Below are 15,776 nucleotides of genomic sequence, written 5' to 3' on the forward strand. Positions count from 1 at the left end.
TCAAACACAGGGACTATTCAAAGCAATGTTTTCATGAGTGATACATAAAGAAAGTTATAACTCTTCTGATCACACTCTATCATCACTTTTATTGCCATTTTCAGCTTGTAAAAAAATAATTTGTAATGTAGTAATTCTCAAAAAATCTTTTTATTGCAAGTAACATCAACTCCTTTGATTGCCATCATTTAATCAATCATTTTCATTTGCTTTCTTGACTTCAGCTGATTAAGTGACAACATCAGGTTGGAAATTCCAGCCATAAAATTGACTGAATAGAAGGAGAAGGAAGATCTTAAAAAATAAATAGGGGATGTGTCCATGGGACACAGATGATGCCCCCGCTTGCATATAATGTTATAAAGGGCCATATCTCAAGAACTGTAAAAGTGACACTACCCAAATTTGAACTTGATCTGAGTTTTGTGGTAATTAGCATTGTTTATAAGTTTCATAACATTTAGTTCACGTAAACTTAAATTAGAGAATAGAAACGAAAATCAGCAATTTTTCCATTTTTAAAGGGCATAACTCTAGAACAGTAGAAGTGACGCCACCAAAATTCAATCTTTATCTGTGTTTTGTGGTAATTAGCATTGTGCATAAGTTTCATAACATTTGGTTAAGGCAAACTAAAGTTAGAGAACAGAAACAAATATTTCAGCAAATTTGAGATTTGTAAAGGCATAACTCTAGAACGGTAAAAGTGACGCCAACAAAATTCAAACTTGATCTGTGTTTTGTGGTAATAAGCATTGTGTATAAGTTTCATAACATTTGGTTGAGGCAAACTCAAGTTAGAGAAGAAGTCTTCCATGATCCCAAGAAACTAGTCATATTTTCTTTTTGATCATTTTGTGTTTAAAAGAAGTGTGCCATACCCTGCCTTTGAATCATATTTTGAAATATAATGATTTCTTTGTATCTAAAATAGGAATCCATCCAATAACTTGTTTTAAATCAATAGCACCTTATGAAAAAAAACTTATTTGACTTCTTAGTTCACTATAGATCTCATTTCCAAGAATTATAAGCATATGTAATAAATAATGCAATTTTATTGTCCAGATTTTCATCTTTCCAAGAATTCTTTAGCATCAGACAGTCTTTGATCATTTGTTAGAAAATAAAGATAAGGCGAACAAACATTTCAAATCGGTAAACATCAACCTTAATGATAAAATCCCATTATACTATGTAAACACTTAATTACTTTGAACAGTCCATTTTAAAAACATTGTCTATTTATTCCATATTTTAAATACCAGGGTGAATAGTTGCTTATGTCCAAAACATTTAAAAATTTTAAATTAAGTGGCAAAACATGTTGACATTTTAAGACTTAAAATTGCAAATTGGGTGTTGTCTTGAAATTTAATAAGTTTAATATTTTTTAAATTTAACTGTCAAAACAAGAAGCTATATATTCATCTTTAAGATACTCTCCTACATGATTTCAATTTCAGAGCAACGTTTGATTTGCTTGACCAAACCACATTATCTAAATAAACAGAGATCAAGCATGTAATTTATTGTAGTCTTGGTTATCATATATATATCTTTGGCTTTCAAATATTCGACTTGGAATGTTCCTGATGAAAGTAAATCCATAAAAATGCTTCGGACCCATGAAATTTATAATGTGTTGCTTTCATTTTGCCATAACCATGTATTGTATTTGATCCAGAATCAAGAACTTGTTTGAACTAGTTTAAACAGTACACAGAGCTCCCAATTATAGCTGTGACATGTTTTGCTAAGTAAGACCAGAAATAATATGGGTCACAATTAAAACAGAAGGTGCACATTGGCTTAATGTAAGAAATATTCTATGAAAATTTCATTGAAGCTAGAATGGACTTCAGAGGGAAGATCTTAAGATATGTCAAAGACCAAGCTTTGTAATAGGAAAACAATCATTTTGATAAAAAAAATATAATAGACATTCACAATGCTAATTAGTACTGTAAATTCAGAAATTGTCGCGATGTTTTTATCTTTGCGAAAATTGCGATGAGATAGGTGTAGCAAAAATAAAAATATAAAAGTTGCATTTAAAATTTTGATAGCTTTATTTGTATACTGCATTTCCTGAAATTACAATAATTAAACTCACATTTATGCAGATTTTCCAACAATCAGAATAATAAATGCTAATGCTGCAATAGATTCTGAATTTACCATATTTCAATTTTCAATTTCATTGAAATCAAGTCAGAAGTTTTCAGGTTTATGAGAAATATTAATCTAAGCAGATATAATGTTTTGATAGACAGGCAAAAAAAAAAAAACTGGCAAAAAAACACAGCAGTCACTTCATGTTACACTTCAGTAATCACATGTATAATTAACATCATGCTCTGTATTTCTCATGTTTATGCTACTTATTTTCCTGTGAACAACTGTTAACAAGAAAGCAAACATTATGAAATAACTGAAATTATCACCTATGGTAATTCATGGTTATTATATTATTGCCTTATAAAAGTGAAGAACACAAAATTTTACAAATTTATTTGCCAATGAAAGCATACTCTCTATGCCAACTGTAAATTTTACTGCATAATTGTACTTATGATTTTTTTTAGAACATTTCATCATCAAGTCCAAAATACCTCCTAGGTAGTTATCTAAATCAAATAACAGCTGTGAGTTAATTCATATGTTGCCGAGTTTAAATTATAATTACTCTGAATCAATATTCAGCTTGACATGAATAAATGGATTTACAAAATTAAAGCTGACATTTATCTGGAAGGTTAACCTGACAATGAACTTGCTTTACATGGAAAACCCTGAGAGGCAGTGTATTGGCATTTCCTGGAAACATCAACAAATTATGTCAATAACGTCTGAGTTTTTACACATGCAACAAAGGAATATCAGAACTTCATTGCAAATAAACAATTTCAAATCTATGTTTCTTTGAATTTTCATTTGATTTTCAGAATCAAATAGTCATTAATATTTTCTTTAGATCTGGATATCAGCTTGTGTACTTTAAATCATTATACAAAAGCCACCAATAGGTCATAACACTTTCTCTGTTTAAATAATGTAGATTAACCTGTATTAAGAATTGGCTGAAAATAGACACTGAAATGTCTCACCTGCTTTACTGATTATGACTAAACTGTATGTGGAAAATCTTTGAGATCAAAGTCTACCCCTGCCAGATGAAATTCACGAATTTATGAACCATCATGAACTGTTCATGAATGTCTATGAACAATGCATGAATGTTCATAAGTTCATTAAGTTAGTTCATGAATTTTGTTGATGAACAATTCATAAAATGCAGTTCATGAATATTTTCTGAACTTTTCTAAACTGTTAGTCAGTTCATAACGTTCATAAATTGTGCATAACACATGTTTATGAACATTTTTATGAACTTTTATGAATCAATCAATTCATAAAGTTCATAAATTAATTCATAAGACATGTTCATGAACATTTTATGAACTTTATGAAGCAGTAAATACTACAGGTACAGGTATCACAAAAACTTAACATAAATCTACTTAACATAAATCAGGTCAAAGCCAGGTGAATCCTGCCCAACAGAGATTTATATTTTGCAACTATTCTTTATATCAAATGTATTGTTCTTGTATTATATAGTCAAAACTAAAATAAATCCTTTGATAAAAAAATAATTTTTAGGAAGTTAAAAACCTCATAGCTTTTTATGCAGTGACTAAATCATGACAATGAGGTCAAAGACAATGAATATATGGCCAGAGGCCCTAATCAATTACACTATTTATTCTTTATAACGTTTTGTTAGATTTAAAAAAAATCAAACTTGGTTTTTGGTAAATTTTTTGTATGTATTATATATGGACAGTAGAAGTCCCAATATATATCCAACATTTAGAAAAATTGACGATATACACTTTATTCATTAAGCCCATACACATCCATACTAGTATGGGCAAGTCAAGAGAGATGTTCCAAAAAATAAAAAAAAATAAACCTTCCCTTATCAATCCTTCACACAACTCAAGTTAAATTAGACATCCAAAGTTATTCTAACTCTCTTCTTTCATTTACACTCCATAAAAAGTTAGAAATAAATGAGAAAGGGAAATAAAAAAAAATAAAGAAATAAAAGAAGAATGTGTCCCAGGGCACGAATGCTCCGCCCAAGCTTGCTTATAATAGGTGAAAATACTTTTTGAGACCATTTGATGTCACTACTAGTTATTGCGGATACGAAAAAATATGTAAATTTCCAAGTGATAAAGGGGCATAATTCTTTTTAATTCATCTGTTAGTAATCATCAGACGCTTGTGTCTGATATAATCATCAGGCTTTATGACTCATGTGTGATATAATCATCAGGCTTTATGGCTCATGTCAAATGTAATCATCATGCGTTATGACTCGTGTGTGATATAATCATCAGGCTTTATGGCTCGTGTGTGATATAATCATCAGACTTTATGACTTGTGTGTGATATAATCATCAGACTTTATGACTCGTGTGTGATATAATCATCAGACTTTATGACTCGTGTGTGATATAATCATCATGCTTTATGGCTCGTGTGTGTGATATAATCATCATGCTTTATGGCTCGTGTGTGATATAATCATCAGACTTTATGACTTGCGTGTGATATAATCATCAGACTTTATGACTTGTGTGTGATATAATCATTAGACTTTATGACTCGTGTGTGATATAATCATCATGCTTTATGGCTTGTGTGTGATATAATCATCAGACTTTATGACTCGTGTGTGATATAATCATCAGACTTTATGACTCGTGTGTGATATAATCATCATGCTTTATGGCTCGTGTGTGATATAATCATCAGACTTTATGGCTCGTGTGTGATATAATCATCAGACTTTATGGCTCGTGTGTGATATAATCATCAGACTTTATGGTTCGTGTGTGATATAATCATCAGACTTCAACAGTTTTGTTAACCATATTTGTGCGCTCAAATTGAGCCATGATGTTTAATAAGGATATTTTATGTATTTACAGAATCAAATAAGTATCAATGTGTCTGTTCCAAGTCAGGAGCTTATAATTTAGTGGTTGTTGATGTTATATTTGTTTTTCGTTTACAATTTTAGCATAAATCAGGCCGTTGGTTTTGTTTGCATTTGAATTGTTAAACATTTTGTTATGTTGGGGCCTTTAATAGTTTTCTATGTGATATGAATTTTTCCTATTGTTGAAGGCCATATTGTGACCTAAGTTGCTTACATCCACATTGTTCTATATTAAGTGGAAAGTTGTCTCATGGCAATAATAACACATCTCATTCTTTTTATAATAAGTAATAGACATTACAATGTACGTTGTGAACTGGTTATAAAGGCATCTTTTCATTGGAGGAAAATTGCATTAGAATTTATTATAACATCAATCTTTTGCCTCAATCAAATGGGACAGTTATCAGTACTGTTTAGTACTAGTGCCTTTTGCTATTTATAATTCTGTGTCATGATGAACCTTTGGGTAATATTTTTATGGGTAAAAAGAATTTCTGATGCCTCTCTATATTGAGCAAACATTGTCCTGAAAAGAACAATTGGTCTTTAGAGGGGGAATTCCAATTTAACACAAAAACGAAATAAATGGAGAATGTATCCATGGGACACAGATGATGCCCCCGCTTGCATATAACATTATAAAGGGGCATAACTCAAGAACGATTAAAGTGACACAACCCAAATTTGAACTTGATCTGTTTTTTATGGTAATCAGCATAGTGCATAACTTTCATAACATTTGGTTGAGGCAAACTAAATTTAGAGAATGGAAACCAATTTCTGGACATACGTACTGCCGGATAAGGGTAAACCTTAATTCCCCCTTTGCTACGGCGGGGGCATAAAAAAAAAGAGAGACTCATTTCTACAGAGTTAACACCTAGCTATGACAACATATCAGTATTTTATAAACTGGGATATTCCTACTGCAGGATAATATATCTTACCTTTCTTTTGTAACCACTGTACATGCTATCAAGTCACTGTTATCTGAAAGAAAAAATATCAATCAAAATTAAAATAAGCTGAAAGAGCCACAGAAAATATGAACTCATTTATAATTTTATTGAAAACTGAAAAATTAATTATTTAAGCATAACTCCTTTAGAAAATAGTTGACTTGCACTAGTATGAGACATTGCTGATTAAACCTTTGATATAAATATTATAAAAATCTGTTATCGATTGTACATAGGAGAGCTGATGAAAGGATGGCTGTAGGCCTTGTATTTCTATGTTCCATGCACTGGGTGCTGCAGGAAAAAAACAACTGCTTAACTTAATGTAATATCACATCATTATATAGTTATTCTAAAGGTATTGTACAGAGGTCAAAATTGTAAAACATAAACTCAAAAGAGATATCAGAAAATCAAGAAACCATTTTCAGTGCTAGTGTTTATATATCTGTAAATTGAAGATTCAAGCATAATCTACTTAGATATTTTCCTTTGATAGCATAAGTATGGCTTAAATTCCGAGCTTGAAAAAAAAAAAAACAGAAGTAGAAAAATAGAACTATAGGTCTTACTATTCAATTAAAATACTGTGGATTCATTTATATTCAAGGGTACCAATTTTCCTGGATTGAAGAAAAAATTGTTTTTTCGTGGACACTTGATTTTCAAGGTTTTGCCAAATTCTGAATACATGCCGATAGGATATTTGAACTGTATTGAACCTTAGATTTATGGTTGATTTATAAGCACAAAATCCATGAAAATTAAAATATGAATATAGAATAATGGGGTGCTAAAATATGAGGAACAGAGAATAATGCGCAAAATAATTAAAAAAAATAAAATTTAAGAATACAGAAATGAAGGACCCCATCAAGAACCTCATTATTGAATGGTTTGATGAATGGATCTCCTGTATAAAAGCAGGGAACTTTATATTTGCATGACTAAAAAATGCGGATTGAAAATAATTCTTTTCAATATAAAATTAAGGAGATGAGGTATGATTGCCAATGAGACAACTATCCATAAAGTTCAAATGAAGTGGATGTAAGCAATTATAGGCAAACGTACGGCCTCCAACAATGAGAAAACCCATACTGTATTGTCGGCTATAAAAGTCCCTGACATGAAAAATATGAAACAATTCAATTGAGAAAACTAACGGCTTAAATTATCACAAAACAATTTACAAAAAAATAATATGACAGACATGAACCAACGAAAACCACTGAACTACAGGCTCCTGACTTAGGACAGGCTCATAGTTAATGTGGCGGAGTTAAACATGTTTGGGAGCGCTCAACCCTCCCCCTAACCTGGGACAGTGGTGTATCAGCACAACACAAGAACAAAGTTTCAAACTATAAAAATCAGTTGAATAATGCACATTTTTGATCAGAGATTTCACTTTAAGAAATCTGTACCTCTATAATTGAAAAACATATATTATTCAACAGATAATAAATAGTTTTCTGTATCTTTTTTTATTGTTTTAAAAAACACAGTGTCACTTTCATTTTGTCCTGGAAATCGTGATAAGGTTTTGTTATGATCTGTTTACAACCATTTCAATGATTTAGATGTGGTCTATATATTTAAATGTGACCTAATACAAATGTATTCCATTAAAAGAATACAAATCTTATATAAAACAACTTTTTTCAGATGTATCAGTTTTCTGCAAGGTGTAAAATAACAGGCCTTAAGTTCTCAAATGACGTCAAACCATTCTTAAAAAAAGATTTATATCCAGTCTATGGCCAATACATAGGTGAATGGGTAAAAAAATTAAATGATATTTAATTCAGTTTATATATAATAACAATGACAAAAAAATGGCAGTTTAAAAGTTAAATTGTGTACATGCAAAAGTATTTCATTGAATCTTATGAGAATAATTACGGTAAACAATAAAATTTGTCAAGAGACAGGAAACTGTCCTATACATTCATAATAAGCTGGACATGCCATAACACAGAGACATTTCTATAATTGTTTGTTCCAATACTGATAAATTTGTAGTTCTAATATGAATAAAAAAAACAAACTACAACAAAATTTAGTGAGCAAAGGATATAGACATTTGGTGGACATCTCAAATGATCTTTAAACAAGAGCAATGTCAACTGCTCTGGTATTGGTTGAAATTCCATGATTTTATTAGAATGAACAAGTGAAACTGCGAGCTACTGCTCACTGATGATACCGCCGCCCAAATATGGATAATTTGTTAGTGTAAAAATATGTAAGAGTTCGGTAAACAGGAAGTTGTAGAGTGATGAATCTGAAAACGCATCACACGGTATAGCTCACTCATATAAACCTTGAAACCAAATTTCAGAAATTCTTGTAATGTAATACCTGAGAAAAATGCGACAAAAAATATTCATGGGACGGACCGACAGAATGACGGACTGACAGAGGTAAAACAGTATACCCCACTTTTTTAAAGCGGGGGTATAAAAAAAAAGAAATGTAGTATGAATACAAATGAGACAACTATCCACCAGAGACCAAAGGGTGAGGATATGAACAACAACAAGTTTCAACCTTCTAACTATTTTATTTTACTGCTGGGAAGGTGGCTTTGTTCCAGTAAAAAGCTATTTACTAGTAATATAACATGTTTTCCAAATATTGCAAATAAATTTTGACTTACATTCTTTAACATTACATTGTACCTTTAGTTTTTAAATTTATTTCATATTGGTCTTTCATATTTTTATAATCAAAACATTTTCATAGCAAATGAAATAAAAAAAACTCAAATGAAGCAATGATAATTCTACCTCTCAGTAACATTGCTAACTCTGATTTGAGCAGTTATCAATTTCTTCATTAAATGTTCCTGAATGAAATCAAAATACCTAGTTACTAGAAAATACTACAAACTTGGTGTCGTTTTTGTATTTGTTTGAGGTGTACTCAATCACCATGCAAGATCAATCGTTTTTGTTTGCACTTCTGTATACTTAAAGCTATCTCTTAATCAGGGTGATTAAAGATTGGTCTTTTAATTTCATTCAAACTCTAGTTTAGATACAAAATCATATGTTACATAATCTAAGATCAACCTATACATTACAAAAAATGTCAAAATTTGATCCTAAATTGAAAAAAAAAAGTTGAAACATTTCATTATTACTGCCAACAAATATTAAAATGTATTTAGGGATTTAAGTTAACATGATTTAAGACTATTTACAATTATTCCTTAGCAGGGTCATGCACTAGAATTCGATATTAGTCAGTACTATTTGTTATTACTTTGTTTTAAAAAAAGACACACAAGAAGGGTTATCTTCAGTCTGCGGAAGAGTTTCAAACTTTTATTGCTATTGAAACACTTTCTGTCTGACTATAGCCAGCCCCCACCACTATCCAGTTGCTTTTGTTAATACAACTGCAAGTGGAGCATGGGATTGGCTTTGGTCAGACTGAAGCACTTTCTGAAGAGGTACAATGCAGCAAATGTTCAACAGATCTACCCAATTTTATAGGAACACAACCACGAAATTTTCGAGCGGTCTTTTATTAGATTTGCCAAATGAATTCAAATTAGCAATTTCAGGTTGATAATATTTACTACCCTAGCCCTATCAAATTTTGAATTTCCAAATATATTGGTTTGAATTGTCAATGGACAGACATCATTTGTTGAAATGCACATCTGTTGCAGAAAAGTTGGTACATTTTAATGTTTCTATCACAACTTAGTTTCCTAATTTCTAATCTAACAGACATGATTCCAATATTCACTAGAATAGCAATTTTTGTTGATTTTATTGGTAGGGAGAAAGCATAAATTCAAATACTGGACAAATTATACATTTTTAAAAAGTTATTTTAATAGGTCGGCAAATTATTAAACCAAAAATTTTTCTTTAACCCAAAAATAAAGATTAAATCAAAAACAACTAATGTAAAAAATAGATTTTTTATAATTTCATTTACTTAGTTAGAATTTTATTTGTCAATTTGCTGTTGTGATACCAAATAAAGACTGGAGTCCTTAATTATTCTCTTTTTTTTTTATGTAAGTAGTATTGCTAAACTTCACTCATAATCATTACGAGAACATAACAACTAAAGAATGTTTTTTTCAAACTAAGTAAATTATTCCTTTATCAAACTAAGACAAATAAATGTACATTTCATATACTTAAGTTAATGACACGACCATTTTTTAATCTGTTGTCAAGCAAAAAACCATACACGGAAAATGCTAATACCTGGAAACCTGTCAACATTGATTACTTCATTCCAGGAAGAACAGTATATGAACTATATTCCACCTAGTTGAGTAGATATGTACATGCTATGAGATCATAAAATAGACCTAATTTTATTTTCCTTTTAAAAAGTGTTCTAAAGGTCAACAAATAGACTTACTTCTGGAAACGCTATCAGTATCTATTGGGAACAATTTATGTTCCAAAATATGGACTTAAAAAGTGCCTAAAAAGTTCAACAAATAGACTTAGTCCTATAAAATGTTTTCAATAGCCAGTGGGACACACAATAATTTGTATCTTTTTATCTTTAACTTATTTTGGGGGCTAACAGATTTTTTCTTTTGAAATTTTTCTTCGAATTTTTTTGTTTTAATGCTCATGCAAACAAATACCCCTAAATTTAGGGCCTTAAAGATTAAAAATTAATTATTTTGTCTTCTGTAAGTTTTCTGTTTGAATATTCGATTGGTATCTTCCGTCTCTCTTTAATAAAATGCTCCGCTGGGGCGCAGCTTGATACGACCGCAAAGGTCGAACCCTGAACAGTTGGGGCAAGTATGGACACAACATTCAAGCTTGATACAGCACTGAATTTGGATTGTAATTAAATATTTGACACAGCATAGGTTTCTGACACAGAATGAAAGTGGTCTAAGAACTTAAAATTTTTTAATTTACCTATTCAAACCATATCATTATTATTTGCTTTTATATATAAATCAGAAATAACCAATTTAAAATGGAAAATTTTAAGGAAAAGGAAAAAAAAATCCCCCCCCCCCCCAAATTTTTTGAACCCCCTTATGATTCATAATCCCCAAACTCAATCCCAGCCTTCCCCTTGTGGTATGGTACCTTGCAGTACAATTTCAGAGAGATCCATACACTTGAACACAAGTTATTGTCTGGAAACTAGAAAAATGCTTATTTTTGGCCCCTTTTTGGCCCCTTTTTCCTAAATGTTTTGGGCAATTACCCCCAAACTCAATTCCAGCTTTCCCTTTGTGATATGGAACCTTGTAGTACAATTTCATAAAGATCCATACACTTACACACAAGTTATTGTCATGAAACTAGAAAAATGCTTGTTTTTTGCCCCTTTTTGGCCCTTAATTCTTAAAATTTGGAGGGCAATTACCCCCAAAATCAATCCCAGCATTCCCTTTGTGATATGGAACTTTATGATACAATGTCAGAGAGATCCATACACTTACACACAAGTTATTGTCATGAAACTAGAAAAATGCTTGTTTTTTGTCCCTTTTTGGCCCCTAATTCCTAAAATTTGGAGGCAATTACCCCCAAAATCAATCCCAGCATTCCCTTTGTGATATGGAACCTTGTGGTACAATGTCAGAGAGATCCATACACTTATACACAAGTTATGTCTGGAAGTTACAAAAATGCTTATTTTTGGCCCCTAATTCCTTAACTGTTGGTACCATAACCCCCAAAATCAATCCCCACCTTCCTTTTGTGGTATTGAAACTTATGGTAAAATTTCATTGAGATCCATTCACTTAAACTAAAGTTAGAGTGCGAAAACTAACGTGTCTTCAGACGACGACGCCGGATGACGACGACGACACCAACGTCATACCAATATACGACCACAATAATTTTTTTGCGGTCGTATAAAAAATGAGCATTGAGATCTCACAAAACATGTTTAACCCCGCCGCATTTTTGCGCCTGTCCCAAGTCAGGAGCCTCTGGCCTTTGTTAGTCTAGTATGTTTTTTTTAATTTTAGTTCATTTATATGTTTTGGAGTTTAGTGTGACGTCCATTTTCACTGAACTAGCACACAATTTTATTTAGGGGCAAGCTGGAACCACCTCGGGGTGCGGGATTTTCTCGCTGCATTGAAGACCCATTGGTGGCCTTCGGATGTTTGTCTGCTCTTTGGTCGGGTTGTTTTCTCTTTGATATATTCCCCATTTCCATTCTCAATTTTATTGATAAGAGTTGCCATCCTGAATACTGTAAAGTGTTATATTTTCACGATTTCTAGGATCAGACCTATTCGCATGGTTTTATTTATTTGTTGTTCATATTTTTCATTTGGATTTTCCCTAAAAATCAAATTTACATTTGGGGATGTTTTCACCATATTATTTTAATTATGAAATTAGCAATTTTGAAACCCCAGCCAAAATCTTACACTTTACAATACATTGCCTACTTTATAAGTCGTTTTTATATGTTGCAAACATAATTTATTACAGATCAGAAGAATAAACATGATAAACAACTTTATTTTTGTAAATACAATTGTTTACAACTTTTTATCTCGTTCTAATAGTAAACATATTTTATTAATTAAATTCAAGTTAAAGAATTAATAGGATCCGGAAACAAGTTGTTAACTTATTTTAATCCGTTTCCTAAAACTATAGTATATTGCAAACAACAAGTTTTTGTACTATTTTATGGCATATCAAGAATTCAAGAATTGACAACTTCTTTTTTCTATTTTTAATTTTTTTTGAGACAACAATTTATTGTTCTAAATAATATTCTTTCAAGGAAAAAAAAAGTCCTAATTTCTTATTTAATGCTTCATTCAATTAAGAAGAATTTTCCCCACAACAGTGCAAAATTGTAGAATTTAGAACCTAGGAAAGAATTAAATACAGTGCTTTTAATTTCTTAAATATTTTGAAGATATAAGTAACTCTCCTTAGGAAAATTTAAGAAATCTAACAAATCCGTGGATAAGTTATTTTAGTTGGTCCAAATTTTCGTGGTTTGAGGAAAAATTATATTTTTGTGGATATTTGATTTCGTGGATTACAAGCCTATACTTAGTTGCACATTCAAATTCATGATTTACTTGTACCATGGATATATATATTCCCACTAAATCCACAAAATTGGTACCTAACAATTTAGAGAATCCATCGTATATTTTTTAAGAGCGAGTCAACCTTAACTTGTCAAAATAACTTTTAGGAATGCAAGGACCACTAATATTTAGAAACCTAGTCTTTATGATCTCCTGTTATTTGTTCTTTTCACTACAAGATACCAGAAATTCTGCCATTTCATTATTTCGCTACATTATACAAATGAAACTGCTACAGATTCCTTCTGGTATGAAAATAAGATTTCTTATAAAACCACTACTGAAAAAAACAGGGGAAATCACCTTTTCTTTTAACAATTTATGAGGATTTCCATTAGGATCTTTTGGAATTTAAAAAGAGGAAGTAGCAAAAATATACAATGACATATGTTATTTCCTCATGACCGTGTCAGTGTATTTTAAACAAGTAAGCTATAAACATTTTTTTTTCCTTAAAACTGCATTTCTTAGAAATGTTATTTTTCATGTTTGTCCTATAGATAGTATCATCTTATCTTGATATTCCACTTGACAGATAAACGTATCTAATCTTAAAGCACAATTATTTTTAAACTTAGTTCAAGGCAAAAACTTCTTAATACATAGTTAATTCATACTAACAATTTAGATATGAAAATTTTCAAATAAATATCGATTTCATCGCATTCAAAAGATGACACAGTCTCAAAATATACATTAATAAGGGGGTGAAAAAATATCAAAAATACAACCATATTTTAAATTTCAAACATTAAAATCAACAAAAACCAAATGATAGAATTTTGTAACAACAATGAAGTATTATTTTCATGTCTGCAAGTTTTTTTGTAATACTAAATTGTACCCTTCTTCTTGCGTAAGTAGGCATGCAGCTGGAAAAAGATTTTAAACAATATAAATGTGTAGCTGGTTTTGGCTTACTACTACATGTATTTATATAAAATATCAGTTTACCTAGACAATTCAGACATTTATAAAATGCTTTATTAGGAAAATGACAAAACCCAACCTATATTTTTGCAACTATTTTTTTTTATATAGTAATGTAATAGTATGTGTATAATTAAAAGTAATAATGAACTTAAGAGTAATAAACTGCTTCACTGAGCGGAGCTGGATACGCCCGCAGAGGTCCAACCCTGAACAGTTGGGGAAAAATGGACACAATATTCAAGCTTGATACAGGTCTGAATTTGGATTGTACATATTATAGGTTTCTGAATAAATGTATTAAAAGAACTTGAAATTGGTTATATGAATTGAATTTATATTCAATTAAAGATTTCTTGCTGTTGTGCAATTCACTGTGATGTTGCGCAATACTTAGTAAATCTGTTGTCAGACTATAAACAAATAAAGTTCAATTTCTTCTCAATGTCATATTTGAAATTTATGAAAAGCAATAGGGAGATTTCATCAATAGCTATAAATAATTCACCAAAGTTTCATGAGAACTGCTGAAATAAAATTGAGAATGGAAATGGGGAATGTGTCAAAGAGACAACAACCCGACCATAAAACAGACAACAGCAGAAGGTCACCAACAGGTCTTCAATGCAGCGAGAAATTCACGCACCCGGAGGCGCCCTTCAGCTGGCCCCTAAACAAATATATATACTAGTTCAGTGATAATGAACGCCATACTAAACTCCAAATTGTACACAAGAAACTAAAATTAAAAATAATACAAGACTAACAAAGGCTAGAGGCTCCTGACTTGGGACAGGAGCAAAAATGCGGCGGGGTTAAACATGTTTATGAGATCTCAACCCTCCCCCTATACCTCTAGCCAATGTAGAAAAGTAAACGCATAACAATATGCACATTAAAATTCAGTTCAAGAGAAGTCCGAGTCTGATGTCAGAAGATGTAACCAAAGAAAATAAACAAAATGACAATAATACATAAATAACAACAGACTACTAGCAGTTAACTGACATGCCAGCTCCAGACTTCAATTAAACTGATTGAAAGATTATGTCTTCATCATATGAATATCAGGCACAATCCTTCCCGTTAGGGGTTTAGTATCATACCATCATAACATATATGAGAAGAACATAACCCGTGTCATGCCAACAACTGGTTTTAAAATAAATGTGTTTAGTGCCGATGCAAAGACCCTATAAGTGAATCAATATTAACGCCAAAATATGCAATCTTTAATGACCTGACAACAGTATCGTAACTATATCCCTTCTTAATAAGTCTATTTAAAGGTTTTGTTAGCTTCAGAGGTGAATACTGACATTTTTGTGCTTTATAAAGAATATTTCCATAAAAAATTGGATGTGAAATACCTGAAAGCATTTTTGAGTTATTGTCCAAAAACTGGAAAATCACCCCTTTTTTAATGAATAAAACCCCATAACTCAGAAATGTAAAATCTAAAATTTATAAAATTCTTAAAGGAGCTTACATCAACAGATATAAACAATTCACCAAAGTTTCATGAGAACTGCTGAAAGCATTTCTTAGTTATTGTCCGAAAACTGGAAAATCCCCCCTTTTTTAATAAATAAAACCCCAAAACTATGAAACGGTAAATCTGAAATTTATAAAAAACGTAAGGGAGCTCATGTCAATAGATATAAACAATTCACCAAAGTTTCATGCATATTGGTTAAAGCTTTTATTAGTTAATGTCCGACATGTTGACGATGGACGGACGGACAGATGGTCAACGGTATACCATAATACGTCCCGTTGAAGG

The 15,776-nt window shown here is 31.1% G+C and overlaps 1 protein-coding gene across 3 annotated transcripts in view; it reads right to left on the bottom strand.

Moving 5' to 3' along the window:
- LOC127709955 (protein CLEC16A-like) overlaps positions 1-15,776 on the bottom strand; it is a 126,063-nt gene that overhangs the window by 33,726 nt on the left and 76,561 nt on the right. For all 3 annotated transcript variants that reach the window (XM_052215659.1, XM_052215658.1, XM_052215657.1), the window contains exon 20: positions 5,968-6,010. In XM_052215659.1, coding sequence (XP_052071619.1) covers positions 5,968-6,010 — 43 coding nt within the window. The remainder of the gene's footprint in view (positions 1-5,967; positions 6,011-15,776) is intronic.

This window comes from Mytilus californianus, unplaced genomic scaffold, assembly GCF_021869535.1.
Source record: "Mytilus californianus isolate M0D057914Y unplaced genomic scaffold, xbMytCali1.0.p SCAF_7, whole genome shotgun sequence".
NCBI classification, from domain to species: Eukaryota; Metazoa; Mollusca; class Bivalvia; order Mytilida; family Mytilidae; genus Mytilus; species Mytilus californianus.